This window comes from Entelurus aequoreus, linkage group LG03 (genome assembly GCF_033978785.1).
Source record: "Entelurus aequoreus isolate RoL-2023_Sb linkage group LG03, RoL_Eaeq_v1.1, whole genome shotgun sequence".
Lineage (NCBI taxonomy): Eukaryota > Metazoa > Chordata > Actinopteri > Syngnathiformes > Syngnathidae > Entelurus > Entelurus aequoreus.
In genome coordinates this window covers 13,695,414-13,717,216 of record NC_084733.1, presented here as the reverse complement: position 1 = coordinate 13,717,216, position 21,803 = coordinate 13,695,414, and the positions used below count along the sequence as shown (strand labels likewise).

General features: G+C 42.3%; 2 protein-coding genes across 8 annotated transcripts in view; both read right to left on the bottom strand.

The window, feature by feature from the left end:
- Nucleotides 1-13,866, bottom strand: part of gja10a (gap junction protein alpha 10 a) — a 16,703-nt gene extending 2,837 nt beyond the window's left edge. Inside the window, exons 1-2 of one of the 2 annotated variants that reach the window (XM_062041296.1) lie at nucleotides 13,790-13,866; nucleotides 1,360-2,802 (exon numbers count right to left, since the gene is read on the bottom strand). In XM_062041296.1, the coding sequence (XP_061897280.1) occupies nucleotides 1,360-2,763 (1,404 nt within the window). In that variant the 5' untranslated portion in view covers nucleotides 2,764-2,802; nucleotides 13,790-13,866. Of the gene's footprint in view, nucleotides 1-1,359; nucleotides 2,803-3,417; nucleotides 3,613-13,789 lie in introns of those variants that run through there. The other variant, XM_062041295.1, reaches the window with a different exon arrangement.
- ankrd6a (ankyrin repeat domain 6a) overlaps nucleotides 11,146-21,803 on the bottom strand; it is a 77,973-nt gene continuing 67,315 nt past the window's right edge. For 4 of the 6 annotated variants that reach the window (XM_062041291.1, XM_062041293.1, XM_062041292.1 and 1 more), the window contains 3 exons: nucleotides 18,663-18,966; nucleotides 18,043-18,374; nucleotides 11,146-12,596 (listed from right to left, as the gene is read on the bottom strand). In XM_062041291.1, coding sequence (XP_061897275.1) covers nucleotides 12,408-12,596; nucleotides 18,043-18,374; nucleotides 18,663-18,966 — 825 coding nt within the window. In that variant the 3' untranslated portion in view covers nucleotides 11,146-12,407. Of the gene's footprint in view, nucleotides 12,597-17,296; nucleotides 18,375-18,662; nucleotides 18,967-21,803 lie in introns of all 6 variants that reach the window. The other 2 variants (XR_009825238.1, XR_009825237.1) reach the window with 2 other exon arrangements.

The window sequence follows — 21,803 nt, the reverse complement described above, 5'->3', positions numbered from 1 at the left end:
ACAAGGAGGTATGGTAAAGGGGTAGAAGAGGAGACAAGGAGTTATGGTAAAGGGTTAGGAGGGGAGACAAGGAGGAATGGAAAGGGGGTAGGAGAGAAGACAAGTAGTTTTGGTAAAGGGGTAGGGGAGGAGACAAGGAGGTATGCTAAAGGGGTAGGAGAGGAGACAAGGAGACATTGTCAAGGGGTAGGAGAGGAGACAAGGAGTAATGTAAGCGGATGAACAAGTAGGAGAGGAGACAAAGGTATGGTAGAGGGGTAGGAGAGGAGACAAGGAGGCATTGTCAAGGGGTAGGAGAGGAGACAAGGAGTAATGTAAGCAGAAGAACAAGTATAGGAGACAAAGGTATGGTAATGGACTAGGAGAGGAGACAAGGAGGAATTGGAAAGGGGTAGGAGAGGAGACAAGTTGGTATGGTAAAGGGGTAGAAGAGGAGACGAGGAGGTATGGTAAAGGGGTAGGAGAGGAGACAAGGAGGAATGGGAAGGGGGTAGTAGAGGAGACAGGTAGGTGTGGTAAAGGGGTAGAAGAAGAGACGAGAAGGTATGGTAAAGTGTTAGGAGAGGTGACAAGGAGGCATGGTAAAGGGGTAAGAGAGGAGACAAGGAGGTATGGTAAAGGAGTAGGAGAGGAGACAAGGAGGTATGGTAAAGTGGTAGGAGAGGAGACGAGGAGCCATTGCCAAGGGGTAGGAGAAGAGACAAGGAGGAATGGGAAGGGGGTAGGAGAGGAGACTAGGTGGTATGGTAAAGGGGTAGAAGAGTAGACAAGGAGGTATGGTAAAGGGTTACGAGAGGAAACAAGGAGGCATTGTCAAAGGAGTAGGAGAGGAGACAAGGAGAATGGGAAGGGGGTAGAAGAGGAGACAAGGCGGTATGGTAAAGGGGTAGAAGAGTAGACAAGGAGGTATGGTAAAGGGTTACGAGAGGAAACAAGGAGGCATTGTCAAAGGAGTAGGAGAGGAGACAAGGAGAATGGGAAGGGGGTAGAAGAGGAGACAAGGCGGTATGGTAAAGGGGTAGAAGAGTAGACAAGGAGGTATGGTAAAGGGTTACGAGAGGAAACAAGGAGGCATTGTCAAAGGAGTAGGAGAGGAGACGAGGAGTAATGTAAGCGGATGAACGAGTAGGCGAGGAGACAAATGTATAGTAATGGGGTAGGAAAGGAGAGAAGGAGGTAACATAAGGAGAGGAGACAAATGTATGGTAATGGGGTAGGAAAGGAGAGAAGGAGGTAACATAAGGAGAGGAGTCCGCCATTGTTCTAAGTTAAAAGTAAATAATGAGTACTGGTGTACTATTGTTATCATTGTAATGTTGTGGTTGAAACACACGTTACACAAGTTTTTCAAATACTTACCATTGACATTCTCCTGCCTCCAGCAGGTGGCATCATGGGCATGTCTCCCTGCAGCGATCCAAGTTCATCTGATTCTTCTGAGGAATGTAAGGACTGACTTGTGGAACCACTGATTGATGATAAGCTTTCAGACGGAGGTCTGATCATGAAGCTGGTTTTTCTCGGTTTGTGGATGAGGTGCTCGCTCCCCATCGAGTCTCTTCGGTTCTGTCTGTCAAGGAGGTCTGTAGAAGAGGGTCGTATTGTGTTGTTGGACAGAAGAGAGCCTTGATAATGTCCCAGATGCGTGTCCTCCTGAGGGTTTGATGCACTTCCCTCCACGTTAGACACCACAGACGGCCAACAAAGATGATGGTCCACTTTTGTTGTGAAGACCTCTGGACCTTGCTGAGCTTGGGAGAGGACACAGTTCTGGACAGATCTGTTTGGTGTCCTGGGTTGGGGGCAGAGATAGCTGGCCTGCGTGTGCCCCAAATGAGCCATGCTGTTGTTCCTCTGGGCCTCATGACCGGTTTTGATCCCAAAGTAATGCGAGGGGTTAACGTCTTCTTCTGGTATGACTTTGAAGGTCTGAGTCAAAGGTCCATCGTAAGGTGACATCACACAATGATGCGATAATGACACATTCCTCTTCGACTTGAAGATCAAACTGTCCTCCTCCATGTACTTGTCTCCTGAGAGGCTCTGTTTGATTTTCCTGATACCAAGGTGGGATATTTCCAGAATGTTGAGGAAGAGAGAAACCCCAGCAATAGCGATCATGAAGACCATGAAGATAGTTTTCTCTGTTGGCCTTGAGATGTAACAGTCCACACTGTTAGGGCAAGGTATCCACTCGCATTTGTAAAGCGGGTCGAGTTGCACACCATAAAGAACGTATTGTCCCAGGATGAACAACACCTCCAGCGCAGAGCGTGTAAGGATATGGATGATATACGTCCTCAAGAGAGACCCTCTCAGGGGCGCCCTCTTCACCCTTCTCTGCTCGTCCAGCCTCCTCAGCTCCCTCTCCATCCGTTTGTGCTCATCCAGCGGTAGTTCCGCCTCATCCAGCTCCTCCTTCAGCTGTATCCGTTTCCTGTGGCGCTCTTTCTCCAGGGCTCGGATACAGTAGAGGGCGTGGCCCATGTAGACGAGCGAGGGCGCCGAGACGAAGATGACTTGCAACACCCAGAATCGGATGAGCGAGATGGGGAAGGCGCGGTCATAGCAGACCGCCTTGCACCCTGGCTGGTCGGTGTTGCAGACGAACTCCGACTGCTCGTCGTCCCAAACGTCCTCGGCGGCTGCCCCAAGGATCAGCATGCGGAAAATGAAGAGGATGGTCAGCCAAATCTTGCCCACGATAGTCGAATGAATGTGGACCTCTTCCAGGATGCTGCCCAGTAGGTTCCAGTCACCCATGGTCAGGTTCTCACCACTCTATTGCCACATAGCCTCAAGCTGAAGAGAAAGAGAACATTTGGACAACACAGTCGACTCTGAGTCTGCTTAGAGGACAACTGCATTCTGGGGGGTAATTTTGCTCATCATCCACAATCCTACATGAGACAAGACCACGTTCCCTTTTATGTGCGTTCTAAGTGGTAAATAACGGCTAGTAAGAAGTGCTTTACAGTGCAGGGTAATTAGGAGTCGTCTAAAGTTTACCAACAAAAATTACCCCTCTGGATCGCTCTCAACTCTATTGAATACTCTTAACAACTCTGCTGTTTGCAACTTGTGATCGACAGCGGACAATTAAAGAAGCCTTTGGTGGTGTTTCTTTGTGGGGTCTGCTTTTAAGTCAAATGAGTAAAACATCAATACAGTATTTGCTTTACAAGGAAAACTTCAACCATTGATAACAAAGTCATACAATCACAAGTTGATTCGATCTTATTTACAACATAAGCCTCTAAATATTGCAACTTTTGCCTCAATTTTCCCAAAAATCTGTGCAAATTCAAGCCTTTTAAGCCGCAACAATCAATCCTGTAGGGAATTCGACAATCTTCAAACTAAAATGTTTTCTCTGTGACTTCACATAAACTGACGCAGCATCTTTAAAACACTTACAAATCATCGAGATCCCTTTTTGCCGCTTGCCAAACTTCATGATGACAGTTTAGTCCAAGGAATCCAGGGCGCCAGTAAGGCTAACCCATGGAGGTGTGGGGATGTTCCAAATTAGAATCCACAATGTTTTGCTTCCTGTTGCCTTTGTCTCCCTGCGTTTGTGCTGGCAGGCAGCGGGTAGGGAGTGCTCTACCGTGTTACATGCTGGGTTCACAGGATGTGTGCATTGATTGCCTCTCGACGGGACAATGTCCCCATCCCCCTCCCTTCTCCCACGCCATCAATATCAGCCTCTCTGACAGATGGCACTGATATCTGTTTATCTTTCACATCTAATGCTCAAACAAAGCCACATAATGAGTCTTTTCATTAAGGGGAAACGTTACTATTTCTTCTTGTTTTGTGTCATTCTTATCAATCAATCAATCACAATTTATTTACATAGCCCTTAATCACAGGTGCCTCAAAGGGCTTCGCAAACCACAACGGCATCCCCTGATCCAAACCCAGAACAACTTCTAATCCCAAACTGGGAAAAAGGAGAAACCTCAGGAAGGGGCTGCAGATGTGGGGACGTCCCTCCAGGGTGACCGGCCGCAATAGATCCAGAGTGGGTACAATTATTGAATTGTTACATTAGTAGATAACGTGAGCATCCTGTCCATCGGGAAGCCAACAGAGGGTCCAAAGGGGATCTTCTTTCATGTGAACAAGTTGGCAACGCGTAGACGTCACCAGCCGTGCATAAAAGATGCATGTGTGCAGTTACCAATGTCATCAATGTGGACTCAGCGCTGTCTGCTCGACACATTTGTTGTCTACACAAATTGTGGCAACTGAGCCACATTGATGTCAATTAGCGTCCTTCAGGGGAAAACATCAAAGTGTCTTATCAACAGTAAGCCTTTTCTGTCCATGGCTCGAACTTGTGGAACTCTATGGAACTGGACCGGGGTCAATTTAGGGATGAACTTAAACTTAAGTCAGTCATGTGACAATAATAGTAATTTGCCTTCCGAATGGGGAAGTTGATCCTTTGCCGATTCCACTTCCGGATGACCTCCTACAGCACTGGCTAGTCAATTCTCCTCCCCAGCAGAGCACACCTCTTCCTCAACCAGCTTGCGCCTTTTCTTTCCATTGACGGTTCTCACTTGGGTCGATGGAAAACTTCTGAAAGTGACTCGACCACGAGCCAGCGCGCTTCTGACTCTTCTACTTCCTCCTTGTCCTCAACGATGCCTGCCCTGGAAACTGTTGACCCTCAATCCAGTGTGCTGGAAATGCTCTCTTGCTACTCCCTGACTGAGCTAAGAGGGAGCCTGAGCTTGTTGCTGCACAAGCTGTGAGAAAGGCCCACCACTTTTGCAGATAACGGCTCACTGCGTTCAAATCCCTGTAATACAATCATGGGAACCTCATATATGAGCAAGAGGCAAACGATTATTGTGGGGATTCCATGCTGGTAGACCCATGCCTTGAATTGCAGAGGGAGACCAGATCTGTCCACTGCCTTCGTCCACACTTTCAGGTTAGTGCTGGTTTCCTTCTTAAATGTGTGTTCTTCCAACTACAGTTGAAGACTATCAAATCTGCGACCTTTTCTTCCTTCAGGAACAAGAAGCGAGATCTTGTGGGTTTGAAACGCATGCGTGTTCAGGACTTGAACTTCTCTATACCCTGGAAGATCTACCTGGCCCCTGGCATGGCAGTTGTAGTGTGAGATCTTCCATAAAGGCTCTGATAGGTGGTGGCCTTGTGCCTGTCTTGCAGAGTGGGCTCCCACACTTTGGTTCAGCCAACTATTCAAGCATGATCAATGCCAATGTAAACAGGGTCACACAGAGATGGTGCAGCCGGCAATTATCCCCACTTCCAGTCATTGCCAAACGGAGGTTGTCTAACAAGACACCCTCTGAAGCTGCTGTAACAGTTCAAAATAATGTGTTTCACCCTCTGGTGCTTTTCCGGTTCCACTTCAACCAGCTTGTGGGAGATTGAGCCACAGGCATTTGTTCGATCCAACCACAGAACTGTCAGGTCCCTTTACCCCCGCTTGCCTCCCCCGAATGGCCGAGTTGCTCACCTGTGTGCACCAGGCAGCCCGTGGACACTCATCACAAATATTGTATTGGTTCACTACTCATTAGGTGATATATTTTACTGTTCCACGGTGACCTTGTATACTGATGACGTTTTTTGATGTTTTATATGGTTTGTGTATGCTTGTTTCATTCTGCCTTGACGTTGAATTACTACTGTCTGCACAACTATTTTACCCCCGGGTTGCCTCCCTTTTAAACCGAAGTGACGATGTAATTACTCTTGACCACAATGCTGAATTGAGATGATTCGAAACTGATCGACATTTTCAGAGTTCTCCTCTTCGGGAAAGATTACGCCTACCAGTTGGTGATCTTTCCCCCCTTCCGGCTTTGGGCAGTTGTTACAGACCATGTAGCGGACTCCACTCGGGCCTGGTGCTGAGTAAGCTTTTTCCCCTCCACTTTCCCTCAGGCAAGGTTCTTTCAGGTTGAAGTCTGATGTTGACTTTGGTGGAGTTATGAGAGATTTGCAAGGCCTCAACAGTATTATCACTTGAGAAGATTAGATAGCTAGATGGATCAAAAGTTTGTTAAAACGTGAGGACTGTATGGTTGTACCTCAACTTAGGAGTATTTTGACATGCAAGTTTTTTTCAGCTTTCTGTCATGCTTTAAGTTGCAGGCAGTCATTTAAATTACAAGTATGTTATGTGGTCCTGCCATAAAGACAGTAAGACGAAGAAGAGTTACAAGTGTACTTGCCAACCCTGCCTTTAGCATCCTCCACAACCTGTCCACGCGTCTGCTTTTTCACCATACAAACAGCGTGCCGACGCTGTCGCATGTTGTATGCGGCTTCTGCATACACACGAAAGTGACTGCAAGACATACTTGATCAACAGCCATACAGGTCACACTGCGGCTGGCCGTATAAACAACTTTAACACTGTTCAAAATATGCGCCACACTGTGAACCCACACCAAACAAGAATGACAAACACATTTCGGGAGAACATCCGCACCGTAACACGACATAAACACAACACAACAAATACCCAGAATCCCTACTAACAACCTCTGCAAAACATCCGGTCTTAGAAACAGACGACACCCAATCAAACACAGCATCGCCAGTCAGTCTCCAGCTCCAAAAGTGAATCCATCCACGAAAATATACACTACCGTTCAAAAGTTTGGGGTCAAATTGAAATGTCCTTATTTTTGAAGGAAAAGCACTGTACTTTTCAATGAAGATAACTTTAAACTGGTCTTAACTATAAAGAAATACACTCTATACATTGCTAATGTGGTAAATGACTATTCTAGCTGCAAATGTCTGGTTTTTGGTGCAATATCTACATAGATGTATAGAGGCCCTTTTCCAGCAACTATCACTCCAGTGTTCTAATGGTACAATGTGTTTGCTCATTGGCTCAGAAGGCTAATTGATGATTAGAAAACCCTTCTGCAATCCTGTTCACACATCTGAAAACAGTTTAGCTCGTTACAGAAGCTACAAAACTGACCTTCCTTTGAACAGATTGAGTTTCTGGAGCATCACATTTGTGGGGTCAATTAAACGCTCAAAATGGCCAGAAAAAGAGAACTTTCATCTGAAACTCGACAGTCTATTCTTGTTCTTAGAAATGAAGGCTATTCCACAAAATTGTTTGGGTGACCCCAAACTTTTGAACGGTAGTGTAGATCTACGACCTTCAACGACCAAGGTGAAACCAACTCCACCACCGTCGCTCCCTAAGCTAAACGCAACATTACTTCATGAAACTACTGTAGTTGTTTGTGCTACATTCTATTGTATTGGGTCGGCGTGGCTCGGTTGGTATAGCGGCCGTGCCAGCAACTTGAGCGTTCCAGGTTCAATTCCCGCTTCCGCCATCCTAGTCACTGCTGTTGTGTCCTTTGGCAAGACACCTTACCCACACTGGTTTAAATGAAGCTGAAAGATGTAGATAATGTCAAGCGTTTTGAGTATCAAGAGAAAAGTGCTATATAAATATAATCCACGATTGTTTTAATACAAAATATCTCATCGAAAGGTATGTCACATGAGCGGGACAAGCACGGATTAAATTTATTTGAATCCATTTCGACGGCTGACGATTGTTTTGCATAACCAGCTCGGTCATGGAACCAAATGAGTTCGTAAAGTGAAGTACTACCGTACTCACTTTTGTCAGATAGTAACGGGTAAATGTGACGAGTGTGCATGTGTTTTAAAAAGCAATAATTTGTAAATACACTACCGTTCAAAAGTTTGGGGTCACCCAAACAATTTTGTGGAATAGCCTTCATTTCTAAGAACAAGAATAGACTGTCGAGTTTCAGGTGAAAGTTCTCTTTTTCTGGCTATTTTGAGCGTTCAATTGACCCCACAAATGTGATGCTCCAGAAACTCAATCTGCTCAAAGGAAGGTCAGTTTTGTAGCTTCTGTAAGGAGCTAAACTGTTTTCAGATGTGTGAACATGATTGCACAAGGGTTTTCTAATCATCAATTAGCCTTCTGAGCCAATGAGCAAACACATTGTACCATTAGAACACTGGAGTGAGAGTTGCTGGAAATGGGCCTCTATACACCTATGTAGATATTGCACCAAAAACCAGACATTTGCAGCTAGAATAGTCATTTACCACATTAGCAATGTATAGAGTGTATTTCTTTAAAGTTAAGACTAGTTTAAAGTTATCTTCATTGAAAAGTACAGTGCTTTTCCTTCAAAAATAAGGACATTTCAATGTGACCCCAAACTTTTGAACGGTAGTGTGTATGAATGCCAACTGGCTATTTTTTGTTCACTACATTCATTCATGTCCAAAGGGATCATTTGCAATTCCCCACAAAGTCCTTGTAAAATACACATGGAATAGAATATTAAGATCGTTTGTTACAAGTAAATTGTAAGACATTTTTTTTGACTTTACAACACAGATTCCAGTTTGTAAAGAAAAGGTTGGATTGATAGAATAAAGAATGGCTTGTGAAAGCTCAGCATGGGTGCACAGGTCCCGGGAGTAAGGCAGTAGTAGATATGGCCGGCTGGATCTGATGGCTGTGGCGCTTGGCTGCATAAAATGACCAGCTGTGCCCGGAGGGCCTTTAATTAGGTTTCCATCGCACGCTGACAGAGTCAATGGAGCATCGATTTGATTTTCCCTTCAGATGCTGCTGCTGTGGTTGCTGAGGCCAAATGCTAGATGTCACACCAGGATCATTGGGTTACACAACCAATGGCTGTCTCATCAGGAACTCTGGCCAATGGCTGACGGTTCACTCGGCACTATAGACTCACCCACTTATTGGATTCTCACTTAACTTAATATATGCTATTTGTTTACACCCTAATCTCCCAAGCCTACTCTGAAAAGGTTCATTCCATCCATCCGCCGCTTATCCGAGGTCGGGTCGCGGGGGCAGCAGCCTAAGCAGGAAAGCCCAGACTTCCCTCTCCCCGACCACTTCGTCCAGCTCCTCCCGGGGCGTTCCCAGACCAGCCGGGAGACATAGTCTTCCCAACGTGTCTTGGGTCTTTCCCGTGGTCTCCTACCGGTCGGACGTGCCCTAAACACCTCCCCAGGGAGGCGTCCGGGTGGCATCCTGACCAGATCCCCGAACCACCTCACCTGGCTCCTCTCGATGTAGGACCGCAGCACTTGAACCTGGGAATCAACAGTAACAACTTTGGGTACTTTTGTGTGCGTTAATAAATATTGATTGTTTATGATAATAAAATTACATTTTTTATTGCAACATAAAAACATGAGCTGCTGTGAAGTCGTTATATCGTGTTTTATTACCGCATTTCTGAATATCATTTGCAAGTATGACAGTAAGTTGCAATTACAGTTGCAAGTCCAAGACGTTAGATCAGACCTGGGCATTCTGCGGCCCGCGGGCCACATCCGGCCCTTTGTGCGTCCCTGTCCGGCCCGCGTGAGGCCAATCATAAATTACAAAATAAATTGAAAAAAGTATCTACGTCAAATGTGTGCAATACAACGGTGCTGCTTTTGTTTTGAAAAGCGTTATTTGTATTACTTCCGTGTGGACGTATGCGCGTGTGCGATTGTGAGTGAACGTGAACAGCGGCAATCACAAATTACAAAATAAAGTTTAAAAAATCATCTATGTCGTGCGTGCAATACAACGGTGCTGCTTTTGTTTTGAAAAGTGTTATTTATGGGCGTATGTCCGGGTGTAGCCTGTGAGTGAAGGTGCACAGCGACAAGTGATGAGACGCTAAAAAGAGGAAAGTTGATGACGAATGGCGTGTTTTCAACAAGACATGGACTGCCAAGTATTTCTTTACAGAAATTAAAGGTAAAGCCGTGTGCTTAATTTGTGGTACACAGGTTGCTTTAAAGCGGTGTTTTTCAACCACTGTGCCGCGGCACACTCGTGTGCCGTGAGATATTGTCTGTTGTGCCGTGGGAAATTATGCAACTTCACCTAATTTATCCCAAAAATATTTTTGGCAAATCAATAATTAGAATCTGCCAATAATGTGCCGTTGCTTAGTGTCTGTGCTGTGTAAAACTCGGCAGGGTAACCACGTAATACTCCATGTCAGTAGGTGGCAGCATTGCTTTGTAAAAGTCGGAATGTGTCGGGTGAGACGAGGATGGTTTGTTGTGATCCCGATATGCAGACCACAGTGGGAGGCAGTGTGCAGGTAAAAAGGGTATGTAATGCTTAAACCCAAAATGAACGAAAGGAAAAGGCTATGCAAAACAAAAGTCAAACTGAACTGGCTACAAAGTAAACAGAGACAAAATGCTGGACGACAGCAAAAACTTACGGCGTCTACAAAGTACATCCATACGTGACATGACAATCAACAAAGGAAGACATGAAGCCACTACAGGAAAACACCGGCAAAACAGGAAGGGCCACCAAAATAAGCAAGACAAGAACTAAAGCACTACACACAGGAAGACACCAAAACACTCAAAATAAGACACGACGACTTGGTGGAGTTAAATTTTTTCAAGTTTTCTGCTGGTGGTGTGCCTCTGGATTTTTTTCATGACAAACATGTGCATTGCCTCAAAAAGGTTGAAAAACACTGGTTTAAAGAATATCATTTGAATCGTCACTACACGACGAAGCACGAGGAAAAATACCGGAATGTGTCTGATGAAGCGCGCGCAAGGGAGGCTGATGCGTGGATGGTAGAACTGCAAACCCAACAAGGACTTTTTGCCAAATTTCACACCCCCAGAGATGCAGCCGTCAGGACAAGTTTCGTAATTTCTCACAAAATCGCCAAAAAAAGTAAGGCGTTTTCTGACGGAGAGTTTATTAAGGAGTGCTTATTGGACTCTGTTGCGCTGATATGCCCGGAGACTTTGACTGTTTTTCGCTGGCTTTGGATGAGAGCTGCGATGTACGTGACACCGCCCAGCTGCTCATCTTCTTACGTGGGATAACTGCAGACTTTCAAATCCCGGAGTAGCTGGCAGCCATGCAGTCAATTAAAGAGACAACCACAGGTAATGACTTGTTCACAGAGGTAAATGCGTGTTTGGACATGTTAGGACTGAAATGGGACAAGCTGGCAGGTGTGACAATCCGATCCACTTTATTTATATAGCACATTTTAAATGTGAATAAATGATGGGTTTTTAACATGTAAAGCGACTTTGGGTACTTAGAAAAGCGCTATATAAATCCCAGGTATTATTATTATTATTATAAACAACAAAATGATTCCAAAGTGCTGCACAACAATATTAAAAACAATATTCAAATATTATCCTTAGCTCCACCAATGACTGAATAAAAACAAAAAATAATTACATATAAAACCAATATAAAAAAACAATATAAAATAAATATGATTAAAAACGATTTTTAACAACAGATGGTTGTCCAAATCTGACGGGGAAAAATGTTGAATAATGCAGGATAAAGTGACAGAAATGAACCCTGTGCAGAAATGGACATTTTTGCATTGTATTATACATCAGGAAGTGTTGTGTAAGACAGTGTTAAAAATAAAACCATCAAAAGCCATCTGCTTTTGTATAAAGTTAAGTTAGGTTAAATGAAATTATTATTATTATTATTATCTTTATTATTTATCTTACGGTATATCAAAAATAATATTGAGCAAAATTTAATTGAAATATTGTCGGTGTGGCCCTCCAGCAGTGCTCGGGTTGCTTATGCGGCCCCCGGTAAAAATTAATTGCCCACCCCTGCGTTAGATGGTGCATAATTTATGGTGTGATGCCTGGTCAGTTCAGTCTTTGCAAATATAGTCTTTTTGTTTCCTTAAAAAGTGTTCATACTGCAAGTATTCTACTTATTATGCACCAGCTGTTTGATTGTAACGTGCATTTTAGTTGTAGTTTTCATTAACAAATTTGGAGATGTTGAAATTGCCATGTAAAATCGCTAAAGCTAATCAGTAGCATGTCAATAGCAAAGCTGTTGTATATTAGCATAACGCTAGCGCATTTTTGGCTAGCTTTTTTTTTTTTGAGTCAACCGCTTTGTTGGCATTGAAAATGGCATCCTTACTTAGAGGTAGTGTCAGTGCTGCTGGAGTGATCACCAAGGTACCGTAGTATGGCACCGTTGGATTTTTCACAAATTGGTGAATTGGGATTCGGTCGGTACCAAAAAAAAGTACCCCTCCCCCGTGACACCCATATGTAAATATAAGCTAATGCTAGCAAGTAAGACCAGATGTTTTACATGGTTCATTCTGACAATCGTAACGCCAACTAACGGGTGGAGGCTCATAACTCAAATATATGATCGCAACTAAAAGCTTAACAGCTTTAGTCTTTTCGTATATCTAAAAATACTCGGAAGTTGAGGTCCGCGCTACTCGGTGTTGAGGCAAAAGATTTTTGGTTATTCCTTAAGATGTGGGTGAAGCCTGTCAAGACTCGCTAAGCAACACAGTCCTTGTTTTCATTTATGTTTTCCCAGCCTTCTCGTCCATTTTCATTCTCCGGAGCTCCTCCTCCAACGTGTTGATTTGGTCGAGTAGTTCCTGTTTGTCCTGCTGCACTCTGAGCTTCGTCTGCTCCTCCACTTCCAGGACCTTCCTCTCATACCAACGCTCCAACTGAACAGACACCGTCTCAAAGAAACGTTGCGTGACCTAAGGGGGGCGGGGGAAGAGTCATAACACACCCAAAGAGTAAATTGATCAGGACGGGTCATATCTGTTGTTAAATCCATGGGAATGTAGCGTGGCAACTGCCATGATCCGTGGTCCGGATCATGTTCTGTTAGTTTTGGACTCCCGTAGTTCCTGTTTTGTGCACTTCGGGGGTTTGTTTTGGTTACAATGGGTACTAATTGGTTTCACCTGCCTCTGATTAGTGTTCGGCATGTTCACCTGCTTTTGAGCACTAATCAGAGAGCTATTTATTCACGTTGCTCGCCACACTCGGTCTGGCTTTATTGTTTGCGGTATGCAACAAGTTACGTTGGTTTATTCCTGTTCTCGATTCCTGATTCCTGTGCTTAGTTGTTGCCTTAGCTTCACGTGCGATCGGCACACTTTTCTTTTGTTTGTTTCCTGTCTTTTGGTATCGTTTATGATACCAAAGAACTCCGGCTTATTAGTGATTCCCAGAGCCCAAAAAAAGTCTGCGGGCTATAGAGCATTTTCTATTCGGGCTCCAGTACTCTGGAATGCCCTCCCGGTAACAGTTAGAGATGCTACCTCAGTAGAAGCATTTAAGTCCCATCTTAAAACTCATTTGTATAATCTAGCCTTTAAATAGACCCCCCCTTTTTTAGACCAGTTGATCTGCCGTTTCTTTTCTTCTCTCCTCTTCTCCCCTGTCCCTTGCGAGGGGGAGTTGCATAGGTCCGGTGGCCATGGATGAAGTGCTGGCTGTCCAGAGCCGGGACCCCGGGTGGACCACTAGCCTGTGCATCGGTTGGGGACATCTCTGCGCTGCTGACCCGTCTCCGCTCGGGATGGTTTCCTGTTGGCCCCGCTGTGGACTGGACTCCCGCTGATGTGTTGGATCCACTGTGGACTGGACTTTCACAATATTATGTCAGACCCACTCGACATCCGTTGCTTTCGGTCTCCCCTAGAGGGGGGGGGGGGGGGTTACCCACATATGCGGTCCTCTCCAAGGTTTCTCATAGTCATTCACCGACGTCCCACTGGGGTGAGTTTTTCCTTGCCCGTATGTGGGCTCTGTACCTAGGATGTCGTTGTGGCTTGTACAGCCCTTTGAGACACTTGTGATTTAGGGCTATATAAATAAACATTGATTGATTGATTGATTGATTGATTGATTGATTGATTTATGGATTAAATCATGTTCCTACCTTCACGCGTTCGTCCGGAGTTGTCCGTTCTGCATTCCTGGGAGAACGACACCCGCAGTGAGCTGCGACCCCCCTCGTGACAGAATGAAGCCAGCCCGAGTGAGACGAGCAACGTGAATAAACAGCTCTCTGATTAGTGCTCAACAGCAGGTGAACGTGACAAACACTAATCAGAGGCAGGTGGAACCAATTAGTACCCATGGTAACCAAAACAAACCCCCGAAGTGCACAAAACAGGAACTAAAGGAATCCTAAACTAACAGAACATAACTAAACAAAGTCCGGACCACGGATCATGACAGCAACACATTTAGGGGAAATATTTAACTACCGTATTTTCACGCACCGGATTACAAGGCGCACTGCCGATGAATGGTCTATTTTGTATCTTTTTTCATATATAAGGCGCATCGGATTATAAGGCGCATTCAAGGAGTCATATTATTATAATTTTTTTCCTAAATGTAAAACACTTCCTTGTGGTCTACATAACATGCAATGGTGGTTCTTTGGTCAAAATGTTGCATAGATGATGTTTTACTGATCATCTTCAAGCCGCTTTCTGACAGTCGCTTCCGGATGCGCCGTTTTGTGGGCGGACTTATTTACGTGGCTCACCTTCGGCAGCGTCTTCTCCCCGTCATATTTGCTGTAGCGGTGTAGCGTGCAAGGACGGGAGTGGAAGAAGTGTCAAAAGATGGAGCGAACTGTTTTAATGACATTCAGACTTTACTTCAATCAATAACGGAGCAGCATCTCCTCATCCCCGTGAAAAAACGTCCGACCGGAACTCTCTAATAACTAAAGTTCCTTGGGTGAATAATTAAAACTCACTACACCGGTATGTTTTAGCGCTTTCATGGCGAGTTTACTGACAGATATAAGTAAGAACTTTACACTACTTTATATTAGAAATGGCAACAGCGGAGGATGAATGTCCCTTAACAAGAAGATAGAGAAAAAGAAGAAGTTTATCGACTACGGTGTCGGCACGGACTACAAAGGCGGACATGCGCAATTTTTCAGGACTTATGCAGATCTCAAATAGAGATCAGCAGGTACCAGAAGGTAAGAAAAGTTGCTTTTGCATAATATTGCGAAAGAAAACACCTTATTCACACACCATAATAATACTCGTATATTTAATAATGCGCAGACAATCTATCAAGAGGTGCGGCTTCATAGCTTACCAAAGCCGTACTAAAACATTTTGATAGATTTTTGAGCGCCGTGTGTAATGTTCTATATTTTCAATGGAACATATAAAATGTTGGTGTTGTTTACTTGAGTCATATTGCCATCATAGTGCAGTCTACACGTATCTCTTATGTTTGACTGCCATCTACTGGTCACACTTATCATTACACCATGTGCCAAATAAAATTGCGTCGAGGTCGGTGAGCAAAACCAGAATTATTCCGTACATTAGGCACACCGGGTTATAAGGCGCACTGTCGAGTTTTGAGGGGGAAAAAAGTGCGCCTTATAGTCCGGAAAATACGGTACACATTATTGTCTATGAGTCTATTGATTGACACAACTTTATTTGCCTCGTCGGCCATTTTATTGGGATAGGCGGGATCAGTTCCATTTTTGGTGGTTATTAGACTAATTGTGTATAAAAAGTTCCGTTCAGTCCCGCCAGGATTTTTGTGATTGTGGTGGCCTGAATTCGCAGCAGCTTTTTCAGAAAGTCGCAGCAAAAGTTGTCATGTTGTGAGGCATATTTTTTCCATAACAATGAAACAACTTGTGATTTTTATAAATTTGTTATCGACGTTGTCAGTGTTCCTTCAAATATTGACCTCAAAAAGCACAGGATAAAATATTTTAAAAAAGGCTACGGTATTGATGTTTTACTCGTTTTATACCACACAGACTTAAAAGTAAACATGAGATGGCTGTAAGAAAAAATATACTGGACTGTTTTAATCAACTATGGCTAATGATAGTAATAATTAATTATAATTACCACCAAAAGCTTTCTTATCATCCACTGCCTGCTCTGTCATCCTTAGCTTGCAGACATTCTCCGTTTGTTTTACGCTTGAAAAGTGTTTCTCCATCTTAGACATTCATTCCAACACATTTATCGCCGCACCTTAAGAGTATTTGTGTACTATTAGTAGTGATCAATAGCGCAAACTTTTGTTGTTTAATGAGAGACGATGAGAGATTATCATCACACGTCAACATCTCTAACATGTACATGTTGCTTTTTAACTAGATCAGCATTTCAAATAAAAGTGTTTCTAATAGGATAAATACACGTTGAATAAATATATATTGTAAATACATGTAAACTATGAAGTAGTGTTGTCCCGATACCAATATTTTAGTACCAAAAAGTATTTTGATACTTTTCGGTACTTTTATTAATAAAGGGCACCACAAAAAAATGGCATTTTTGGCTTTATTTTAACAAAAAAAACTACGGTACATTAAACATATGTTTATTATTGCAATCGAAGAACAATTTTGACCTTAATTAAAATAGTGAACATACTAGACAACTTGTCTTTTAGTAGTAAGTAAACAAACAAAGGCTCCTAATTAGTCTGCTGACGTATGCAGTAACATATTGTGTCATTTATCATTCTATTTTGTCAAAATTATGAGGGACAAGCTGTAAAAATTCATTATTAATCCACTTGTTCATTTACTGTTAATATCTGCTTACTTTCTGATTCAACATGTTCTATCTACACTTCTGTTAAAATGTCATAATCACTTATTCTTCTGTTGTTTGATACTTTACATTAGTTTTGGATGATACCACAAATTTATGTATCAATCCAATACCAAGTAGTTACAGGATCATACAGTCCTCATGTGTCCAGGGACATATTTTCTGAGTTTGTAAACATAATATATATTTTTAAAAAACGAAAGAAGATGTTGTGATGCCAAAAAATATTGACGTAATCATAGTAGTATCGACTAGATACGCTACTGTACTCTGTATCATTACAGTGGATGCTAGGTGTAGATCCACCAATGGCGTTTGTTTACATTTTGACGCCGGTGAGCTACGGTGTGTAGTGAAGCAGTGGCGTGCCGTCACTAGAGGCAGGGGAGGTGTGGCCTCACCTGCCATCATGGAAAGAAAAAAAATGTAAAAAGAAAAAAAAATTAATTAAATTGTTATATGTATCCAGTGATTATAATAAAGTTATTTTCCATTTAACTTCACCAGTTTTAGATTATTTTTATTTTTATTTTCACATTTGCCGTTCAAATACTGAGAAGAGACGGTGCGGTGATCAGCAGCCAGTTGAGGCACGTCACTGATTTGTGCCTCAACATGGATTGTGCGCAATGACTCGGCTAACTGCTGAGCTGCTGTGCAGTGAGACTGTATTGCTATATGAATTATATCAGCTAACTAAACTATGGCATAGTTTAGTTAGCTGAAATATATAATGTACAGTGTATTTTGTCAAAAACTGTATGTGTGTAACGTATTTTTTGTGCTGAGCATTCATACATCTGCTGCAAAAGACGTACTGGTTGAGGCTCGCAGTAATCCGGCCTCCTGGTGGTAGAGGGCGGTAGTGATCCCAGAGATCATTCCTCGGCCGCAGAAGAAAAAAAAGAAAAAAAGTTTGCAAGCGATTGTTTATTTCCTCTCGCCTGGACTTTTATTAAAAACATGGAGGATTACATATGTAAAATAAAACCGTTTTCTAAACTGGACTTTCAATCGAAGCAGGAGGAAATAATTTAAGGTAGACCAACGCCGGAGCTAAAAGGTTTGCTTTTGACTTCGGGACAGAAGACCCGTTCTTTTCAAATGGCGTGGTACACACGCAAAGGCTGGCTGTGTGGAAGTCCAGCAAGAAAGGTAAGACCATAATAATGTTTTTTTTACTAAATGTGCTTTTTTGTGTACTACAGTTGTGTAAAGAATGCTGGTATGAGCTTTTAAACATAACCCGTTAACTGCTGCCAATCACATGGTGAATAACATACTATTTAGGGTTCATATGTTTGTAAATCTGACTGCGATGATGTAGTGCCTCACCAGACATTAACCTCACCGCACGCCACTGTAGTGAAGCATGTTTAGCTATTCCTCGTCCTGCAGGGATGATACTTGTAAGAAACTTACTATATTCATATTTTCAGACGCGGTATAGTACCGAATATGATTCATTAGTATTGCGGTACTATACTAATACCGGTATACCGTACAACCCTAGTACTGTATGAGTTCTATTTTGGGTAGACTAGTAGGAGTTGAGTGCGATCACCTCCATAGCGTGTAGGGTGTTTCTCTCCTGGCAGAATGTTGGCTCCAATGGAGGCTCGATGAAGAACTCCATTGTTCTGCTCTGGGTCGCTTGCGTCCGTGCACACGTGGGTTCATGCGATTCTTCTCCAATTTTTCCTTGACACCGGGCACTTGAGGGCTCGCTTGCGCTGGACTGACTACTGGTGTTTACGAAGCCCTGACCACACAGTAGCACCGGCGTGTGCCCGTCCCGCACTCCTGGACTCTGGCTGCCGGGGTCATCGGAGCCCACGAGGAATCCTAAAGCATGGCGACCAGGCAGCGACAAGAAGGCTGTGTTCTGGTCATCATCTGGAGAGACATTTAAGAGACAGAATAATCATTTGAAATACTGTAGTTGAAAGTATCATTTAGTACTGTTATGCCTCCCGGTGGAATGCAGTGTTTGATTGAGTTATTCTTTGTAGGAACAACACAATCTTGTGGCCAGATTCACTCATTGCAGACATTCTGTATATTAGCGCGGTGGTTCTCAAACTTTTACAATCATTACATGTTAGTAGACCAGAAGGAAGTGTTTTAAATATAGAAAAGAAAAGTTAACTGATTGGATTGTATCTAAAAAAAAAAAATACTTACCAAGTGACCCGTTTTCTTTCATTTGCAAGTACTTGTCACTGCCAGTCAAATCCTGTTGGACTGCGTTCAGACTGCAGGTGGGTGGAGGAATGTTGACATAAGTGGCCAATGAAGAGCTGCTGCCTGCAGATACCACCGACAGCAAGGGGATGGATTGCCGCTCGCTGTCCGACTCCGCGGGGGGTGAGGACAGCAGCTTGTAGCCCAGGCTTTTGACTTCAACCTGGGCCGTGGGCCGCCTCTTCAACTCCCGCCTTGTTGGCGCCTGCTTGACACAACTCCGATGTTTTTTGTGCGACAAAATCTGTCCCAAAAGAAGACATACAACATTTATTATGACCAATTTACCAAGTAATCGCATTCTGCGGTCCAAACTGCCGGAATTTTGTTTTTAATTTTTAAATGGAAAAAAAATTTGAAACAATTTTTTATGATGTGCAGTGCTGTTTTCAAATTACTTTAAGTCTTGAAGTATTGAATATATTTCAATGGTTGGAATCTGCACTTTTGAGTGTGTCAGGTTAAAATACCGAACTATCTATTACACAAGACAAGAAGGAATCAGGCAGAGACAGAGTTAAATTTTGCTCATGAGGAGAGACGTATTGGGCTGTACACTCAGTTACAGTTTCGCCCTACGCTCTAAGGCAGTGGTTCTCAACCTTTTTTCAGTGATGTACCCCCTGTGAACATTGTTTTAATTCAAGTACCCCCTAATTAGAGCAAAGCATTTTTGGTTGAAAAAAAGAGATAAAGAAGTAAAATACAGCACTATGGCATCAGTTTCTGATTTATTAAATTGTATAAGAGTGCAAAATATTGCTCATTTGTTGTGGTCTTTCTTGAACTATTTGGAAAAAAAGATATAAAAATAACTAAAAATTTGTTGAAAAATAAACAAGTGATTCAATTGTAAATAAATATTTCTACACATAGAAGTAATCATCAACTTAAAGTGCCCTCTTTGGGGATTGTAATAGAGATCCATCTGGATTCATGAACTTAATTCTAAACATTTCTTCACAAAAAAAAAAGAAATCTTTAACATCAATATTTATGTCCACAAAAAATCTAGCTGTCAACACTGAATATTGCATTGTTGCATTTCTTTTCACAGTTCTTTTTGACAGACATTTAAAAAAAATCTCACATACCCCTTGGCATACCTTCAAGTACCCCCAGGGGTACGCGTACCCCCATTTGAGAACCACTGCTCTAAGGTACAGTCCCACATGCTCCTCTATTTATTCGGGAGGTCTCTAGTTAACATCACTGAGGCTGCTTCTGAAGGGAGGGGTAATGCAAGCAGCCCCAGTAGACACAATACATGATTATTCAGAATGGAAATGTGCTGACACTCGTGATTTCGCCCTGTATCTGTTTTGTCTGCGTTGAGGTACTCGATGTCAGTCCTTGGCTGTCAGCAGGCGGGGTCTGGAAACAAACTGCTGACACGAGACAACTCGCAAAGCAAGATTACATGTTGTGCCTTTGCACAGATAGAAAAGTACAACTTCAGCACAATTGATAATAACTATAGCATAAGAGTTGTGTGATAACGTATACATAATTATTCTAACAGAGTGCTATACGGGTTATTACGGTAACCTACGTCACTGCAGCTCAGACGAGGCGCCGAGCAGAGTGGGCGGGGTTCGTTTACGCAACTGCCGTCCTGAAACGCGGGTGTCAGGGACACAGACGTGGAAGCAGATTTTCACAACAAAATTCTGCAGAAAAGTGATACTATATCAGATTGTAGGTGTTTTTAACCCTTTTTTTAAATTTTATTTATATTTTTATTAATTATTTTCCAAAAATAACGCCAGCCAAAACATATAACAAACAGAAGAAAAACAAAACAAAACAACGAGATCCTCCACACACATTCACACATCCATTGAGAGAAGCTTACATGAACTAGACAAAATCCAAAATGAAAAGAAATTAAAATAATAATAACAAAAAAAAAATAGATTATAATAATAATAACATGAATTGATTAACGTGGACCCCGACTTAAACAAGTTGAAAAACTTATTCGGGTGTTACCATTTAGTGGTCAATTGTACGGAATATGTACTGTACTGTGCAATCTACTAATAAAAGTCTCAATCAATCAATCAAACAATAATTCATACATTAACCATCTAACCAAACCACTCTATTAGACTTTTGTTTTTAACCCTTTGCGTTGATATTTCACCGTGTTGGTTACATTTTTGTTGCGTTTTGTTTGATTGTAAAAGATGTCGATCGAGACGGTGATCTGAGAAGTAAAAGAGGGGCAACGTTTATATGTTGTTAATATTCAGTGTTTTATCGTTCACAGTTAATATTGTAAAAGAGAGTGTCCCATTCAGAAAAATTATAAAATTACATTCAGTTTTTTTAAGTGGTCTGTCATGACGTTTTAGCATTCGATCAGACATTATTGTGAATTTTTGTATTAGTGTTCCTGAAAAAAGGTAGCACACATACTGTACAGCAGATTTGTATATATATATATATATATATATATATATATATACATATATATATATATATATATATGTGTATATATATGTGTGTTATTTATATATAACTGATGACTAACAATTGTATTTAATAATACCAAAATATCATAAATATGAATTTTAATCATACATATATATAAGATTGCCAATCTATATATATATATATATATACACTACCGTTCAAAAGTTTGGGGTCACATTGAAATGTCCTTATTTTTGAAGGAAAAGCACTATACTTTTCAATGAAGATAACTTTAAACTAGTCTTAACTTTAAAGAAATACACTCTATACATTGCTAATGTGATAAATGACTATTCTAGCTGCAAATGTCTGGTTTTTGGTGCAATATCTACATAGGTGTATAGAGGCCCATTTCCAGCAACTATCACTCCAGTGTTCTAATGGTACAATGTGTTTGCTCATTGGCTCAGAAGGCTAATTGATGATTAGAAAACCCTTGTGCAATCATGTTCACACATCTGAAAACAGTTTAGCTCGTTACAGAAGCTACAAAACTGACCTTCCTTTGAGCAGATTGAGTTTCTGGAGCATCACATTTGTGGGGTCAATTAAACGCTCACAATGGCCAGAAAAAGAGAACTTTCATCTGAAACTCGACAGTCT